General features: G+C 38.8%; 1 protein-coding gene across 1 annotated transcript in view; it reads left to right on the forward strand.

The window, feature by feature from the left end:
* The window catches only part of cnnm2b (cyclin and CBS domain divalent metal cation transport mediator 2b), a 46,216-nt gene extending 26,610 nt beyond the window's left edge, over window positions 1–19,606 (forward strand). Inside the window, exons 2-7 of the mRNA XM_048197152.1 lie at window positions 299–442; window positions 4,454–4,591; window positions 6,799–6,968; window positions 7,280–7,373; window positions 10,662–10,840; window positions 18,093–19,606. Coding sequence (XP_048053109.1) covers window positions 299–442; window positions 4,454–4,591; window positions 6,799–6,968; window positions 7,280–7,373; window positions 10,662–10,840; window positions 18,093–18,305 — 938 coding nt within the window. The 3' untranslated portion in view covers window positions 18,306–19,606. The remainder of the gene's footprint in view (window positions 1–298; window positions 443–4,453; window positions 4,592–6,798; window positions 6,969–7,279; window positions 7,374–10,661; window positions 10,841–18,092) is intronic.
* The last annotated feature ends 605 nt before the right edge of the window (window positions 19,607–20,211 follow it).

Below are 20,211 nucleotides of genomic sequence, written 5' to 3' on the forward strand. Positions count from 1 at the left end.
GAAAGGCAATAAAAATCAGTGTTTTTTGGACCCCATTGACTTTCGATGGACAAAACTGTTGGAAAATTATTTAAAATATCTTATTTTGTATTCTAAAAAGAAAATAGTCATATAGTTTTGAAAAGACGAGTGTATGTGGGTAAGAGTAAATTATGGCAGAATTTTCATTTTTGAGTGAACTATAACTTTAAGCTTGATTACATTTTGATACATTTGAAAACACTTTGAATATTCCTTTATATGCAAACAGCCTAAACTGTTTTAAAATGTGCATCTTAATCAACCTATTATATTCTAGGTAAATCTCACCTGGCAATAGTCCAGCGTGTTAACAACGAAGGTGAAGGTGACCCATTCTACGAAGTACTTGGCATTATCACCCTGGAGGATGTCATTGAAGAAATCATCAAGTCTGAAATCCTGGATGAGACAGACTTATATAGTATGTGCCATGAATGTCATGTACTTTTGCATGTGTTTTTACAAAGAGCAGTTTAAATAGTACATTGTAAAATGACAGTGTCATAAAGAAAGGTGGATTTTGTCCTGTATCTTATGTGTTATGAAATATATAATACTAGTTTGTTAAAATGTTGCATTTTTCCCTAGTTAGTACTTTTAGTTTAGAACAGTTTTATGTAGTTCAATTTCAATAGCTTGATATTACAAAAACTGTTTACCTTTACAATAAGGTTTCATTAGTTGACATTAATTCTATTTCAGTTAACTCGTTCAACATCTCACTATGGGAAACGCCTCTTGCCTGGCCATCCGTGAAGCCCTATGCAATCATGCTTATCAGGCCAGTGCTCCCGGGAAGCCCCACCCCATCCTATATAAACAGCAGCGCTGGCCCAAAATGGTATCCCACATCTCTTCTCTTGCTGCATCCAAGCTACGAACCCTTAGTGTTAATTTGGCTAGATTAAACTGTCCAAAAGACAAGCTACCACTTGTCATAGGGCATCAGGCCAAATAAAACAAGAAGTGTAGTGAAACGTTTAACCAAGCATATATAATAGACAAAAAGTTAACTTACCAGTTGAACATGGCTTCTTCTATGGAGTCTAACAAGTTCAGAGCGAGGGAGCTAACCCCCAATCACTCCCCGGGCACTTAAGCAAATTGGTGCCCACTGCTCCAGGTGTGTGTCCACAACTTGCAGTGTGTGGGTGTTCACTACTCACTGCCCCTAATGTGAGTGCATACCAAGTATGGGTTACCATACTTGGCCTTCACGTCACTTCACTTCACTTCACAATGATTCCGCTTCCATTGCTGCCTCGGAATATCTGTCAGATGAGGGCAAGGAGGAGTATGAGGAAGATTCGTTTGTTCCCCAAACGCAGTCCCCAGGCTACCTTACAGGAGTAGATGACCAGCAGACAGCAACAGTGTGTGTAACTCTACATGAGGCTTGCCATTAGGTGGCGAACCGGTTGGGCATTGACTGGCTGTCGGCTCTCTCAGATGCAGAATACTCAAGGCTAGACGGGAAATTCCTACTTCCTACCACCTCGACAGTTCATCAGACACTTCTACCTTTCCAGAATTGCATAGATGATCTAATGAAATACTGGGAAATATGAATATGACTGTCATCCAGAGACGGTGTTCAGATTATCCACCGTCGCCCTTAAGCTGCCTCAAAGATCTGATTGATTCTCATCATTGATTTTTGAGAAGATTTATAAATCTTTTGCTCAGATGGGAGCACTCTATAAATGCAATCACTTTTCTTTTGGTTTACAGCACCGAGTTAGAGAAGGAGATGTCAGGGGCCTTGTCTTAGGGAAAAGACGTGACTGAGGTGTGGATGGAGATCCACACAGTGACGAATCTCACATGTGGGAGCAGCAGGAGGACAAGCATTTTGGCAGGGCCTGAGGAGGGAAAATACATCCTCGCGGGGGGAATTCTATATGACCAGGATAAACAACCTCCCTCCTGGCAATGAAAGTCTTTCGCTCAAGTGGCAAGGCCCCCAGACTGCAAGGGGCAGAAGGAAGAAACAGGCGGTTTAGCAAACCCCAATCTTTTTCTCGCTTTGTCTGTGAAACAGTGATGTGAAACAAAAGTACTCACCAACCACTGCACACTCCCCAGGTTCATGTCAAGAAGCACTGTCACTCATTTCTCCTGTGTTGTCGAATCAAAGAAAGCAGAGTGTTTACACACAAAAACACAGCGTGGCCTCTTGTTTTTTCTCTCTCTAAATTCAGACAATTCTCTCATGCAAAGCAACCATACACAAGAAAAAAAAAGAAAAACTTGGGGATAAGACAGGGATAAGACAGTCAAAAGTACAGGGAGAGAATGCAAACGTTTTGAGACAGAAAATAAATTGAGCAATAAAGCAATTCAGGTGATACCAGCAGAGGAATCAAAGAAGGGGTTCTGCATTGACACCATAGAGCCAGTAGGGCATAAGGATATTAGCATATCTCAACGGTTAATCTGTGCCAGATCAAGGGAGATGGCGGAGTTGCATACAAGGGCAGTATTAAAACATTTAAAATCTGTGGGGTTTGTAGTGATCCAGAAGAAGAGCTTGTAACCCCAACACAATCAGTGGTATTTCTGGGTTTGAACCTGAACTCAATAACTTACTAGGCAACCCTCTCAGAGTAGAAAAGGGGGAGTTTATGGAACTGTGTGGATCAGTTTTGCCTGGGGAAGACGGTCTCTTTTTGACTGTGTCTGAGATGACTGGGACTCATGGCTTCAGTCATAGCAGTAGTGCCTTTGGGGCTGTTCATGAGAGATTTTCAGAGATGGACCACTTCTCTGAAATTATATCCCTCCAGATCTGCACAATGAGGTCTCAGGCCACTGTCTCAGGGCTCTGCTCATTTTGCAAGACAGGGAATAAATGGGCAGGGAGGCATCCGGTCGAGAAATCTGCATGCCCTGGCAAGGAGAGTGCTTCTATGGAACAGGAAACACTTGCTGTCCCTCATGACACACGTTCCAGGCCTAGTAAATATCAGGGGAATCATCACCTAGGGGAATGGAGGCTCCACCCAAAGGTGGTTCAGGGGATATTGGACAAATATGGCAGGCAGGCAGATGTGGATCTGTTTGCTTTGGAGGTGAATGGGAGGCCATGGACAGCGGAGATAGTTCAGCTGCTGTATTCAGATCCTTGGTACCTTCCTCAGCCCAGAGACTTCCTCTCTCTAGCAGGATGGAGGATTTTTCATCCACATCCATAGAGGGAGGTGGAATCTCGGGGTCTGGCCTGCGAGAGGTCTAACCTGAATGCTCTTGGCCTACCCCAGAATGTGATTTTTACCATCCAGAATGCTAGAGTGCAATCCACCAGAAAATTTGAGACATGGTGTCAGGAAAGACAAAATATACCATTCCTTTCCTAAGTACCTTGCATTCTTACCTTCCTTCAGGAGATACTAGATAAAGGGAAGGCATTCTCTATAATCAAAGTGTACCTGGCGGCCATTTCATCATGTCACATGAGATTTAATGGTGAAACAGTATCCTATTATAATTAGATTTATGAAGGGTGTGCGCCACCTGAGACCAGTTCTCAGACCTATGTTACCAGCAGGGGATCTGTCCTTGGTCCTGGATGCACTCAGGGAAGCCCTGTTTGAACCCTTGGAGGAAGCAGATATGAAAATTGTCTCATACAAGACAGCTTTGCTTGCGCTGACCTCTATAAAGCGGATTGGAGAATTACATGCAAGTTCATCTCACACCCAAATCCAGCATTTATACCCAAGTTGATCAAGCCGGGCCATTCATTCATGGAAGTAGAGGATCAAGCATTTCACCCTCCTCTATCAGAATCCCCAGGGGAGGAAAGTCTGCAGCACTTATGTTCAGTGAGGGGATTGTGGATATATCTGGATAGACAATTAGACATTCTTAGACAATCTCTTTGTGTTTTGCAAACCCCAAAGAAGAGGCAAGCACTGCAAAAACAACGACTCTCTCATTGGATAGTAGAGGCTTTCAAGGTGGCATATTCAGTAAAGGGTCAGCTATTACCAGGAAACCTGAGAGCCCATTCTACAGGGGGGAATGGCTGTTTCGTGGGCCTAATTTAAAGAAATATCTATGAAAGATGCGTGTGCGGCAGCAGACTGGGCCTCTCTGCACATCACTTAACAGATTTTATAAATTGGATATCACAAAGTCCGCCTTAACACAGGCAGTGCTGGAAGCACGGTTACAAAATTAGTAAATGTTGAAATGAACATTAAATATGATTAAATGCTTTAGAAATTGTTTTTGTTTTTTGTTAGTTCATGTCAACCATTGTGGTTAACTAATGTTAACAAATGGAACCTTGTTGTAAAGTGTTACCCAAAAACCTTTTTAGGTGCCATTGTAACATTTTTTACAAGCATATGAAGCAAGATGTTTTACACATCATTCAGGAATTTAATTTAAAAAACTTTCTTCCACTGTCATCCCATTTTTCCAACAGCTGACAACAAAACAAAAAAGAAAATCACCCATCGAGAGAGGAAGCAGGATTTCTCGGCTTTCAAGCACATGGACAATGAAATGAAGGTTAAAATATCACCTCAGCTTCTACTGGCTACTCTGCGTTTCCTAGCAACAGGCAAGTGTACTGCATTGCTGCTTGATTTACCCCAGTGTGTCCTCTGACTGTAGTATGGTTAGGGCACTCACACAGAGGAGGAGCTTTGCCTCTGGTTTTTGGTGAAAGTAGTGCCATGATGTTGATGTTTTTTTAGGGGTTTGCATTCTAAGGTTTGTATTTAAAAAGAAGCAACTTGTTTGGGTTGTATGACTTTAAGCACTGCAAAAACCTTGCAGATGGCACATCATTTCTCACTCTTTCTTACTTACTTTTTGTTTCTTACTTTGTTGTTTTATAAAGTGTTTTATAAGTGATCCCGAGTAGGATCTTTGCTATTGTTAACGTTTTTATTGCTATACTGAATTGACAGATATATATATGTAAATATATATATATATATAAATAAGGTGAGATAAACATCAGCGATGCTTTGCCACAAGCAGGAACTGCAGGAGTCACTACGGATGCGATTGATTCTGTTTAACATACAGTGCCATTCAAAAAGTTTGGAGTCGGTAAGAAGTCTCTTAGGCTCACCAAAGCTGCATTTATTTGACCAAATATACAGTAAAACAGCAATATTTTGAAATATCATTACAATTTAAAATAACTTTTTTTCAATTTTAAAATATAATTTATTTCTCTGATGGCAAAGCTGATTTTAAGCAGCCATTGCTCCAGTCTTCAGTGTTACACAATGCTTCAGAATTCATTCTAATATGCTGATTTGGTGTTTAAGAATATATTTTTTCAGGATTCTTTTAAAAGAAAAGAACATATAAATATTTTACAATATTTTGAAACATGTAAAAAGTTTTTTCTGTCACTTTTACCATAACCAACATCTAAAGCAACATTCTTGTACAAGTAAATCTCAGCAGTTTTTGGTGGAAGTCATGAAGTTGATGTTGTTTGTATACTAAGGTTTGGGCAATGTTTAGAGAGTGGTGGCCTGCTTGATTAGTGTATAAAAAGAATTTTCTCCAAGCCCTGGAAAAAGCCAACAAACGGTTGAAAGAAGGAATTAAAAACATGTTTTGTTTTGGGTTTTTTTCTCTCTGACACTCTAACTAACACATTTTGTTTCATAATTTTTTTTTTTTTTTTTTAAAGAAAATGTTACTTTTGTTCAGCAAGGATGCATTAAATTGATGTTAAAAATGACATTAAAGACATTTCTTATGTATCAGACTTCCATTTCAAATAAATGCTGTTCTTTTCAACTTTGTATTCATCAAAGAATCAATATGTAATTTCCACAAAAAATATTAAGCAGCATGATTCTTTTCAACATCATAATAATTGGAAATGTTTCTTAAGTAGCAAATCAGCATATCAGAATGATTTCTGAAGGATCATGTGACACCGAAGACTGGAGTAATGATGCTGAAAATTCAGCATTGCCATTACAGGAATAAATTACTTTTTAAAATATATTAAAATAGAAAACAGTTATTTAAAAAAGTTTTGCTGTCATATTTGATCAAATAAATGCATCCTTGATGTATAATTGCTGATTCTCGCATTCTTGCAAAACTCTTCAGGCATTTGGCTCAACCTCCTGCAAGTCATTTCCCCTTGCTTTACTATCCATCAAGCTGCTGTTAAATAGTCCCAAGGGTGTTTGTGTATAATAGAGACAAAAAGGGCTTGCCAAACATTCTGAGTGGTATTCCCATTTAAACCTAATTCCAGGATTTGGTAAGAACTTCCCCTTGTGGCTTACGCTAATCATTGATTAACAAATACAATACTATTAGCGTTCCCTGGTCAAGGAGCGACCAGCTGCCAGGTGACACAGATACTGTAAACAGAACAATGTTACAGTGAGTGTTTAGCAACAGACAACCATCACAGTAGACACAACAGTGCTTATCATGCTCTGTGTTTAGTATCAGCTTTTGAGAGAACAATACAGATGTTGATAGCTGACAGTGTTACCAGAAATGAACATTTATTTTTGCTTCTGTATGTTTTAGAAGACTTGAAACAGTCAGAACAGTCTCACAGATGGATAAGCAGTTATTAAAACAGAGCTGTATTCATCTAAAAAAATGTTAGAGCATCGTTAACCCAGGGTTTACTAATATACCTGAAGTTTTGAAACCTGAAAATGCAATATTACCTTTAACCTTGGTTTAGAATGGCTCTGAGGTAACGATTTCAATTGCGAAAAAAACCCATAGGAACAGGAAGATGATGTCATGTCTTCTTTTGTTTTACAGAAGTTGAGCCATTCAGTCCCAGCCAGATGTCTGAGAAGATCCTTCTGCGGCTCCTCAAGCACCCCAACGTCATCCAGGAGGTCAAATATAATGAGAAGAATAAGAAGGCCATCGAGCATTACCTTTTCCACCGCAACAAGCCCGTGGACTATTTCATCCTCATTCTGCAGGTCAGCTTGGTTGCTTGGTCCAGGGCCGTGGAGGGCATAAAGAGTAAGGATTGAGGTTATTAGCCTAGAACAAGCTGGGATTTTCGCAAGTATTTAACACGCCCAGTATGAAAGAACTAAGGTACCTACGTGAAAGAAGAATGTTTAGTTTAGTGAGTATTGTGAAAGACAGCCGTGCTTCTAAAGTAATTACTGAAAGCCTTCTTTTGCAAAAAACTCCATTAGTAGTAAAAGTATCTACTTAAAGTTGTTTAAAAACAGTTCTTAGCTGCATTTAAAAGTCTGGCCTTCAATGTGATCTGTTCTCTAAGGGGAAGGTGGAAGTGGAGGCAGGGAAGGAGGGAATGAAGTTTGAAGCTGGAGCTTTCTCCTCGTATGGGATCATGGCTCTCACCGCTTCTCCAGGTAATTACAAATAAATAAAAATCATTCATAAGTACTAAAAGTAGCATATATACTATGTACGCTGGTACTTATTGGTATTTACCTTGTATGTATTTTAATTGCATATAACATTTTCATGTTTGTATTACATAGTTTTATCATAAACTAATAAACTTTAAACAGATGCATATTTGTTAGTCATACATAAAATAGTAATAGTACTATTGTACTGTAATAGTGCTGATAAACTGAATGCGTTTTAAATACACAATAACCAAGTTTATATATTTATCATCAGTCATCAAGTCTAATTCATTTTAAATCATTCATTTAACTAATTGAATATTACTTGTTCCACAGCTACACATATTTTAAACATATTTATACTTTTTAACTGAATAAATGTAATTATTTTTCCCATAATGAACAGATTTGTGCTTATTCTAAGCAATTTTAATAAATGCTTTTTGAAAATGTGATCATTCATATAAAATCAAATAGATTCAAATAGCTAATAATAAACTATACCATTATTTGAGTGCATACATTTTACTTGTTTCTTGCCTGTTTCCTTAAAGTATGACTGACAAATATACATCACATTAATGTTAAATTACATAATGTTAAAACTGTGTAATCCAAAGAGATGGATATTTTATATGCAATTTAAATACATAAATCTTAAATGTAGACCTAAATATTTTAGAAAATTACATACTTTACATTAGAGGTTTTATGGTGGTTTTACAAAAATAATACTGCAATGCAAAATTCCATCTATACCACATGATACACCCACATACCCTGCAATAGTGCAAGCAGTTGTGGGCAGTATTAACCCAAAAAGTATGCACGGATACATACTTTGAAGATCCACAGGAAGCGGAGCCTCATTCTGGCACTTTTGACATACTGTTTTCAATGTACTATGATTTGTTACTATGATGCACTAATCCCAGTCAGGCATTATTGTATGCAGAATGTGCTTCAGACACTATCAGAAAATAATAACACAGTATCACAGAAGCTTTCATTCCAGAGGTCACGTGGCAAAAAGAATGGCAAGAGATTTTAAGACTGTCTTTTGTTTTGTACTCGGAAGAAATCTGTGAAACAATCGAGATTTTGCTATATTGTTTATTCCACAATAGACACACAGTATTTGTGCAGGTATCAGTGTTCAGGATTGATTAATATATAAATACAAATGATAAAAGACACTAATGTTCAAAAATAATAACATTTATTATTATTGTTATTACCACAGTCCTGCATAAGACAAGCGGTTTGGAAAATGGATGGATGAATGGAATTATTGTTGTTGTTATTATTTTTATTACTACTAATCATAAACAATTCTTTCACTTCACAGATTACACATTTTATTGATCAAACTGAACATAAAAGTATATAAAAATCTTTGGGGGGAAGCATCCACTGACTCTTTTGTAATAACTGTAGGGTATTTTCAAATCATGTTGAACATATTTAGATCCATCAGAAATTGAATATTCTGCCAAATTTGAACCAAGAGTCACATGTGCCACTTGTTAGGGGACAATCACAGAACATAGGTGACCTCTGGTGGTGAGAACATGGGCCTACAGTAATACCAAAAGAGCTTTGTTATGGGGATAACAGAGAATATTTTCTAATGTGGATTAAAACAAGTGGTATTTAGTGATTTCTTTACTCCTAGCGCTCTTCAGTTCTGTTCCCTTCATTTCTACCTTTCAGTCACCTTAGATTCTCACCCTCTTCAGATGCTTTTCTCTTCCTCCTATTCTTTATACTTCTCTGCAGTTCCTTGTACCTTTGTGGTCAGTAGGGCTGAGTCTGTTGCTGGATCTACAGGTATAGTTAAACCAAAATGACTAATCAAACAATGGAAAGGTCAGACATTAGTCTGTCTGTTACTCATTGTAAATCATACCGTATGTTACAGGAAACCCACAGAATCCCTCCCACACATTTCTATTTCACAGGCCTCCTGGAGTAAAGGGTGACAGCAGGGCCATACGCACACACACAGACACCTCTGTACATAGTCACCCACACACACATGCACACACATACTGTTCCCGGTTCTCACATACCTCATGCTGACTACCAGCATGTAGGGTTCAGAGTTGGGCCCCTTCAGGCCAGCATTGGAGCCTTGAACTAAAGACGCGGTGGCTCCCCCACTCCACTCACACATCCAAACACGGATTACATACATTCCAACCAAATTGTGGCATTAACACACCCCACTGTGGAAACCGGTGTGTGTGTGTGTGTGTATACGTTTGTATGTGTGTTTGTGTAGGAGCGAAGAAAAAAAAAAAAAAGGATAAATGTATGTGCTGGAGTGTGGAAGTGTGCATATTTGAGTGTCTGTTAGCAAGTATTTTGTGTGTGAGTAAAGTGAATGTTTGTGTGTGTGCACTTGTAAATTCCCCCTCTTTATGAAGTGGAAAACATAAGCTGTGTTTAATTAAAAATAAGCCAGTCTTCACTTTGAAAGCTCTTAGGCTTTTTATCATACTCTTGCCAGCGGCAACCCTTATACATACATGAAACACTCCCTTCATAACTAGCAATGCAATTATTGAGTTCTAAAAAGCTGTTACAAGCTATTATAAAATAATAATATACCATGTGTTACTTATTGTCGCTATAAAGTTGGATTTGTGGGTCTAGTCACTAAAAGGGTTCAGTGTACTAAAAGCCATAAACATCTACAAACATACACTACTGCTCAAAACTTTGGGTTAGTAAGTTTTTGAAAGAAGTTTCTTATGCTCACCAAGGCTGCATTTATTTGATCAAATATACAGTAAAAATATTAATATTATGAAATAATTGTTTTTTTTTTTCCTGTGATGTCAAAGCTGAATTTTCAGCAGCCATTACTCCAGTTTTCAGTGTCACATGATACTTTTCTAATATGATGATTTGGTGCACAAAAAAATCTTTAAAATCCTTAGTCGCTTTTGATCAATTTAATGCATGCTTGCTAAGTAAAAGTATTCTTTTATTCAATTTGTCATTCATTCATATCAATTATTTAAAAAATACTCATGTAATTAAGTGTTAATTTAATTGTAAAGTGTGTAATTCAGAATAAAAAAGCCCCTAACTCATGTCATCGGTTGAGTCATTGTTGCTAATCAAACATTATGTCAGATAATTCATATTCATGAGCAAGGCTGACAAGTTCCCCAATTGTGTTCCCCTCCCTATCATGCCCTTGATTTTATGTGTTTATGTTTTTTTTTTTTTTTTCCTGATTACTGAAGTCACAATGCTTTCCTTTTTCCTCTGCAGAAAACAAATCCCCACCTCGGTCATTTGGACTAAACCATTCTGACTCGTTAAATCGTAGCGAGCGGATTGAAGCCATCACACCATCACTGGGCAGCAGTAACAACCAGCTCAATGCCTTCCTGCAGATCTATGTGCCAGACTATTCTGTCAGAGCTGTGTCAGACATCCAGTACATTAAGGTAAACAGAATTGCACAAACACACCAACTCACTAGCAGTTTATATAACCAACATGCCCAAAACAATCAGAATCAATAAAATTCTTCAGAAGACAATCATTGTACATTTTTGGTGCAATTGTGGTGCCCATTGCAGAGCTTGGAGTTCAGACTGTGGTCTAAACTGTGGCCTAATGGCTGTAGTTCAGTGGTAGACTGTGGCCATGGCAGAAGTGGATTTAGGTGTTGGCTCTGGGACAGATGTGAACTTGGGCACTAAGTAGGGGTCTGTGACATGTGTGGGCACTTAGTGTCTGTGGCAGATGGAGACATGAGCTCTGACTTGGTGGTCATTAAAATGAGCTCTGATGAAATGAACTCTCTTTAAAATAATGAAATACAAATAAAAATGGGGGTTTTGAGACAAATTAAACTTTGCTCCCCATTTATTACTTAAAGAACACTTTAAAGGGTTAGTTCACCCAAAAATGAAAACGATGTCATTAATGACCTCCTTTCTTCGGAACACAGTTTAAGATATTTTAGATTAAGTCCGAGAGCTTTCTGTCCCTCCATTGAAAATGTATGTACGATATACTGTCCATGTCCAGAAAGGTAATAAAAACATCATCAAAGTAGTCCATGTGACATCAGTGGGTTAGTTAGAAGTTTTTGAAGCATCGAAAATACATTTTGGTCCAAAAATAACAAAAACTACAACTTTATTCAGCATTGTATTCTCTTCCGGGTCTGTTGTTCATCCGGGTTCATGACTCGGGTTCAGTGAACCGCAGCGCACTGCTGACGTAAGACGCTGCTGACGTGTTATCTGGTGCGCCAGAGTTTCGTTTACAGTCTGAGGGAGACGCACGCTGTATTCAAGCTATTTTTTTAAATGGTGCGTAAGTGTGCATGTCGCAGATGTCCTAATCGCCGAAAACAACGACGTAAAAGTGCATTACCAACGCCGACAGATGAAAGGATTCAATGGAATCAATTCAGTGGAATCAATTCAATGGAATCAATTCAATGGAATCAATTCAATGGAAAGGATTCCGCAAGAGAATACAATGCTGAATAAAGTCGCATTTTTTATTATTTTTGTACCAAAATCTATATAAGATGCTTCAAAAACTTCTAACTAACCCACTGATGTCACATGGACTACTTTGATGATGTTTTTATTACCTTTATGGACATGGACAGTATACTGCACATACATTTTCAATGGAGGGACAGAAAGCTCTCGGACTAAATCTAAAATATCTTAAACTGTGTTCCGAAGATGAACGGAGATCTTACGGGTTTGGAATGACATGAGGGTGAGTCATTAATGACATAATGTTCATTTTTGGGTGAACTAACCCTTTAAGTACTATGATACCACAGCAAAAACTAACTAATAAACATTATTAAACACAAGTGACCAGACAGTAAAAATAAGAATGCACAAATTAAAATATAGATAAACACTATAGAACAGTTAGACAGACAGCTTGAGAGTGACAGTTCTTCAAACAGTGGTACAAGAGGATGTGGTGCTGGTCCTTCAGGAGTCACTCTCAAGCTGTCTGTCTGTAAGGCCTATAAAAACCCAGTCTTCATGTATTTTACAACACTTCAGCTTGTGATTCTTATTAAGTGCGGGTCATTTTTTAGGATTCTTTAGCTAACCTAAGTCTCTGAGATATTGACACCTTGCACTTCTGGAGACTCCAGGTAGGTCGCAGTTCTGGAAAATGGTGGCGCTGGAGTCTAAAGGGTTCCTGATGGTTTCACACTTAATTCTTCACCTTAATTCTTAATTCTTTTGCAGTTAACATGTGTCTTTTCTTTTCCACCTGTTTTTGTATGACTCCGCTGACCCAATGAGCATTTTGCTGTCCATTGGTCATGCTTTAACTTTGCAATTTCTAGTATTGCATTAGTATTGCGTCCTTCTCATGAGCATTTAATCATTTTTGACTTTTCAGTCTGAGTTAAATCTCTTTTTTGGCTCATTTTGCCTGTAAAAGAAAACCTGCCTAATAATTCTGCACACCTGAATATAAGGCATTTTTCATTTCCAGCCTTCATGAACAATTATATATCACTTATAAATGATTAAAAACAATATTAATAGTAGTTATTAAGATTAACCCTCAGGGGTCTGAGGCTGATTTGGGGCTTGGAGAAGTTTTAACATGCCCTGACATTTGTGCTTTTTTCAGTTGTTCATAAACATATTAATGGAAAAAGTGTCATTACACTGTATTCAGCACAAACTAGGCTACAATAATATGCAAGGAACATGTATGTACATGTTTGTGTTTTTGAAGGAATAACGTTTATGTGTGGTTATTGAAAAAACAAAAAACTTAAGTCACTGAAATAAAGCCAAAAAATATATATTAAATCTGTGTTCACAAGACTTCTGGGTATTGGAGGTTGTAGACTAGAGTTTTTGCTTCAAAATTATGTAAAAATTATCATTCCTACTCCTTCATATAAAACAATAGAGAGATTTAAATTTTCTAAAACATCTTTGGTCAAGAAACACAGTATGCGTGGAGGCGTGAATCCTCATGTATAATGGGTGATTCTCACCTGAGAAGACAAAAGAATCAGATAAAGAGCTCTAATGACCTGCATAAATAATGAGCTCTTTCAGTCAGGTAGGCTGTGAAAAAACCCTGTTGATCATGTCTCAGCTCATCATAATGTAAATCAAACATACAGAAAAAACAGCAATACTGTGAAATATTATTACAATTTAAAATAATGGTATTCTATTATTAAAATATAATGCATTTCTATGATACAAAGTGTCTGAACAGTTATGTTACCTGTATGGCATTTCATATAGGCTTTTAGCTTAAAAGCATGCACATTTGGACAAATATTGATGGATTCTCATGTTTATGTCAATTTTCTATACAGAGGAGTAATATTTAATCAATATTTATTGTTATCACTATGAACGCTGGATACTGTTTTTTAGTTCATACTTGCAGCCGGAGGGCGCTCTGTGCACTTTTAGTCCACAAATGCCAATGCTAAAGAAGAATAGGCAATCCAGGAAATAACTGAACTAACAGAGGTCAGAGATCGCTAACTATGGCTATTCAAAACACTTTTCAAGACAATAAATACACGACTGAGACGATGCATGCATGTATTGCCTCTGAATTTGCCTCTGAATAGCGCTGGCTCCGTGGGCGTGGCCGCATTAGTGGATAATGAGCTGAATCAAGGACTTCTGACATGGCTCTCTTTTCATACAGATTACATAAACACATAATGTTTGTTTTCGATTTGACTTGTACGATTTAAAACCTGACATTTCAACGTTTCTTTAGACATATGTGTCATTTATTTTGTCATTAGTATTCATAAGTTACAGTTCATTTTCTGAGAACAATCAGATTGGACTTCGTTCAGAGGGAGACGAGAGATCACGCATCATGTTAGTTTTCTTTATTTTACAAAAAGCACAACATTTTGTTTTTACTCTGAGTGTACACAAATAAAAGAAGATATTCCACAGATTAAAATGGTGTATAGCTCTTAATTGTATGTGCAACATTGACGGAGTATTTTGAGTCTCTTTCACACTAGTTAGAAAAAAAACGCGGTGATCACGCCGACGTGACCGCCGACCCGAGGGAGTTAATGTGGTTTAGAATTGGTAAAATGTGCTTGGAAAAATATGATCAGAAAATCAACTTGCCTAATAATTCTGCACACAGTGTATAAACAGGCACATATATTATTGTTTGCGTACGTGTGAATGTGAATATCATGAAGAAAATATGCCAAGTGTTTTGTGAAGATTTCTCAATGGAAAGCTTCTTTTGCGCTGCCCCTATTCTTGAGGGATGTAGGACACGCATTCACGAGACTGACTACAAGAGTTGTTTGCATGAGCATGTTCAACCCTTGAGGGAATTTAAGCCACTCATAGCGATGTATTTGTGTCTGTTCTCGTATTCAATTCAATTCACATTTATTTGTATAGCGCTTTTCACGATACATATCGTTTCAAAGCAGCTTTACAGAGAATGCATGTCAACATTACAATTTAGAGAATGCAGTTAGCTAATAATGTAATAATTTTGGCAATTTAATTTACAATCACTGTTAGCAGTTTAATTGAAGGTAGAAGCAATGAACTCCTGGAAATAATGAATTACATATTAACAATAATTAGGATATATAGAAATTTGGGAATGTGCATGTTGATCCAGATCGTATGATTCTTTTCAGAGAATCTGATGTTTGACAAAGTGTGCTCGAGGTTGAATTCTTTTTGTGATGCATTCACAGTAATTGGTTCCACCCAGGCTTGACTCTCTCTTAAGGGATAAGAGTTGAGATAGGGAGCAGGATATATGCCCCCTATCCCCTCCGAGGAAGGCTAGTTGTGGTGCCAAGTTATCAGGCTCTCTGTGAGCCTCCTTGGCTACTGTACTGTACTTAAACTGAAGCGTTTTTAGGCCTCCTCTCGCTATAGAGAGTTGTTCTGTTAGAGGCCTGCACTTCCCTGAGCTTCGTCCAATATTGTGTCAAGCTGCTGGCTCTATGTAGCCTCTTGACAGGCGCAGGACAGAGTGCTGAGGCCTCCGTCCCATGGGCTCAGCCAGAGCTTTGCTAGGCCTCCTCTTGTTATAGAGAGTAGGTCTGTTAGAGGCCTTCACTCCCCTGAGCTCCGCCCAATATTGTGTCAAGCTACTGGCTCGATTATGTAGCCTCCTTGACAGGCATAGGACGTAGTGCTGAGGCCTCCATCCCATGAGCTCAGCAAGGGGCAAAGTTGCTAGGCTCTCTGTAAGCCTCCCTGGCTACTGAACTTAAACCGGAGCATTGCTAGAGAGTCATTCTGTTAGAGGCCTCCGCTCCCCTGAATTGCATTATACTGAATTGCATTGTAATCACCCTAATGACGGGATCCTTAAATAGGCAGTTCCCTTATGTTTAGTGAAGTTGCGCCAGCCTCCCAAGATGTTAAGCAGGCGGCCCCTTCACAAATCATTGCAATGTACTAAGGGGAAGCTGCCTCCCCCTGATAGTGGGTCCCTTAAGCAGGCAGCTCTCTTAGGTCTTGAAGTGGTAGCTGCCTCCCCCAAAGTTGGAGTTTTCAAGCAGGCAGTTCTTTCACAGGTTTTTCATGGAGTATCCTCACCCCTGAGGGGGTTCCTTTTAAGTAGGAAGTTCCTTAATACCAACAGGTGGTAGCCTCCTCCCCCTAGTGTCGGATTTAAGTAGGAGGCTCCCTTAGGTATTGCCATGGCATGGGCTTCCCCAAATTTGTGTAAGCTTCAGGAAGCCCACCTTGAGGCTGGTAGAATGAATGCACCTTCCCCATTATGGGTTCTAAGCAAGGTCCTAGTCACAGCTTCTGAGCACTCGCAATCTCCAAGGTAAGGGGAGCTTATGTATGAGAAAGTACCCAGCCTCCTTATAATTATCTTGGATATCTGTCTCCAAGTTTTTAGCAGGCGGCTCCCTTTTTATAGTATGCTAAAGTTCAAGGTTGCAGCTGCCTCTCCTTATCGTGGTCTTATAAGTAGGCAGCTCCCTTGTGGTAATTAAGTCCTAGCTACCTCCCCCAGAGGTGTGGTCCCTTAAGTGGGAGGCTCCTTCAATTATCCAGAGGGAACTACCACCCTTGTGGGTTTTTTAATAGGCTGTTTCCCTAGGATACAAACTCCAGCATACTCACAGGGTCATAGCTGCCTCCCATAGATGGGTTACTAAGCTTGGGCCTCCTCCTTGGGGTCTGTAAGTAGGTCCTCTTCTCCTACAAGAGAGCTCGAGTTGATCCCCAGACTACAGAGGTTATTGTGGAGGGTACCCTCCCTGTTAATGGGATAACTTTTTTTCTTTGGACCTCCACACTCTGTTACGGCTCAGGCAGACCTCTGAGACTATAGCACAGCTTTTAATTGCAACCGTTTCTAGTTTCCTCTAGTGGGCATAGTTACCCTTCCTCATAGGTATTTTTAGGGTCTATCATCCCTGGTTCTAGCCTTGTCTAATCTGGGAAATGCAGTCTTGTGTTTAGGGGGTTAAACTAGATCCCCCTATATATAAGGTTCATGCCTTCCCCTTTAGTGGGTAGGCTAGCTTCCTTATGCATTCATGAAGCTGCGGCTGTCTCCCCACAGGCTGAGTTTTACAAGCAGATGGTGCCTTCATGAGTTTACACCAGGGTCTCCCCCTGATAGTGGGTCTCTAAAGTAGACAGGTCCCTTAGGTTATGAAAGGACAGGAATCTGACTCAGTCTGACTAAATCCTTGTTTTGTGCTTGTCACAGCCATTTAGGCAGTCATTTCCTCAGCATGGCGGTGTGGGCATTTGTTCCCTAAAGTGTCCTCATGAGGAAGCAGTGTGACTTCCCATTCGAAAGGGAATGTCTCAGGTTAAGCATGTAACCATGGTTCCCTTAGAAGGGGAATGAAACACTGTGTCTCTTTGCCATGCACCGGGCCTGCCTGTCTACATCTCCTTCAGACAAAGAAATTGATTAAGTTTAATATAGGTGCCCATTTATACTCACAGTTGTACCAGTAGTGCCGTCACGCACTGTTGTCGGCCAATTACATTGTCGCGTTTAAACGTGCTTCAGACATCGGTCACTCTGGAGGCATTCCCCAAAGTGTCCTCTAGAGAACGCAGTGTCTTGTTCCACTTCTCAGGGAACCATGGTTACATGCATGACCTGAGACATTTTACGATTATACTAACAGCCCTTTTACTTGCTAAAAAGTATAAACTATCAATTAGACAACAGAAGGCATGTAGAAGACTGTGTGCGACAGGTTTTTTAACAAAGTTTTGATCGTGTTGATAATTTAGAGGCCTTAGAAATTTGTGTATCAAATATGATATAATCTTTGTCTGAATAAATCTTTGTATCCTTTAATTTATTTGCAAGATCTGAAGTAAACTATCCATTGTTGCTTCAATATGGCTATAACGGTCATGTAAGATTATATTTAAACTCACAATAGACCCTTTTAAATAAAGCACATAATCAGTTCCTGAGATTGTCATTTTCAAAATTTGTATGTTGTTGTTCCAGCTGCAACGTTGGAGAAATAGAAACTGCTTCTAAAGTAGAAATGCTTTCGCGTATTGTCACAGCTTGTTAAGACAAAAACTCTGATTAACATGGAAAAATACATGGTTAGGAGAACACAATGTAAGATGTTGCAACGGGACAATTTATTCACCTTATTTTGATGATTCAGTTGTTTTTTTATGTAATCCCCTTTTCTGTGTGTTTTGTCAGGTAACACGGCAGCAGTACCAGAATGCCGTCATGGCATCACGTATTGACAAGACGCCACAGTCCTCAGAGAGCGAGTACACCAAAATCGAAATGACTTTGACAGAGCTCCATGACAGAGTGACCGATGAAACCACCGCTCTGTTCAACCAGACACAGAACTGCGTCGCCCACAACAAGTCGAACCACACAGGACACAGTGAGGGGGCCATCTAGCCCTCAGTGGGGTGGTGGAGCGAAGCCAATAGCAGAAACCTAGAGCTGCCTCACCACCCCAAACGACTCTAATCTGGTAGTGCAGTACTACTGGGGCCAGAGCTTGGGTTGACCCAAGGCAAAATGGGATAGTCCAGTGACACGCTTCGGTCTCATTAAGATTTCAGATAAACCACAGTGTTTATGTCCCCCAGCCAAAGAGTTTGGAGGATGGACAGTCTTGTGCTCTGACAAGCCCCTCCAGCTACACTCAAACTGCCCCGTGATGTTCACAAACACAAAAGATATACTCCAGGCAGATGCTGTTATAGGGTAAATCAAAGACTGTTCCAAATACTGCTTTGAAGGAAACCGTGAACCAAGAGCATTCTACTCACATATTTATTTATTTTGTATGCCTTTGTATATACATGCATGTCTGAGGATATAATTGTCGGCACATGCAAACACCTCTCTGTACATTGTGCATGTGTATGTGTGTGCCTCTATGAGTGTCACTGATATCATGCACATGCTATATATACATAGTTTCAAAGACATCATTGTATACAGGGCTTGACATTAATTTTTTTTGCTCACCAGCCACTGTTGCTAGTGGTTTTTCAAAGTTACTAGCCACTCAGCATTTTCACTGGCCACAATTTTCACTCAAAATGGCATTTTGACATTATTTTGTGTGCATTTGACTGTTTAAGCTCAATAAGCAGCGAAAAAGAACTCAATATAGTACTGAGGAGTGGCTTTATGTGTGTGCTCTTTGGATGTGAGCACAAAATCTGGATCTGGAATCAGTAAAATTACGCATAATCCCACACCGAAATTCAAGCCTTGTAACACCAACAATATTCATCCAGAGCAAATGAGACGAGTGAGTGAGGGGAGGCGGGTTTATGTGTCAACTCGCTGTCGGAGAGAAGAGAGAGTGAGAAAGCGCAGCTGGTATCATGTATCTATTTTGCAGAAAATGAGTTTTGGAAGCATTTCAGATAATTCAGTATCAATATGTATAAAAAAAATCTATATTTTTGACAACACTACATTGCACTTAGTTTATTATTTCAGATGCCTTTTTAAAAGACTACAATTGAAAAATGTATATATTATATATAAAATTCAACCTGCCAAAGTGGCTAGCAGGAGTGACTGCGTTACAAGCCACTGCTGAAATCTACCCACATTTGGCAGGTTGGCGGGTGTTAATGTCAAGCCCTGATTATATATGTACTGGTGAGGGTCTTTTACATGTATATTTCAGAAATATTCCACAATACCTTTTACACCTTTTTTTTTTTTTTTTTTTTTTTTTTTTTTTAATGAATCATTATATTGCCTTTAAAAAATCATATTAATTTTTTTAACAAGTGCAATGAAACACATTTTATTTAAAAGATGATTTATCATGATTACTGTATTGTAAATTTTAGATTATTTGTATGCATATATTGTATCATGTTTGTATATTTGATATTTTGGATTCACTTTCAAGGATGAACAGGTCCTATTTGTCTGCTTTAAAAGTTTAATTCTATCAAAGGCACAATTAAACGAAAGACCTGTCAGGACTTTATGCAAGGGAGAATCCATAAGAATCCGTGCGATTCCTAACTGAATCCAGCACTTAACAAAATGAGTTTTTACGATGTCATTAAAACAACTACTATATTAAATTGTTCTACCCATCACGTCTGTTAGAGAGGTGGCTCCCCCGCTCAGTTTAAATGGCTCTACTTGTATTACCTTTATGTCTGTATGTTGACTTATTTATATGAACACTGGAAACTCCTGCTATGCATAGATGTATTTAGAAATGAACACAAATTTGTTTTTACGATAAACCACTTACGGTTTCTCTTTAAAACATCACAAAAGTGAGCCCTTGCCATACTCCAAGTGACCAATAGCGGCA

The sequence above is a fragment of the Megalobrama amblycephala genome, linkage group LG7 (genome assembly GCF_018812025.1).
Source record: "Megalobrama amblycephala isolate DHTTF-2021 linkage group LG7, ASM1881202v1, whole genome shotgun sequence".
NCBI lineage: Eukaryota > Metazoa > Chordata > Actinopteri > Cypriniformes > Xenocyprididae > Megalobrama > Megalobrama amblycephala.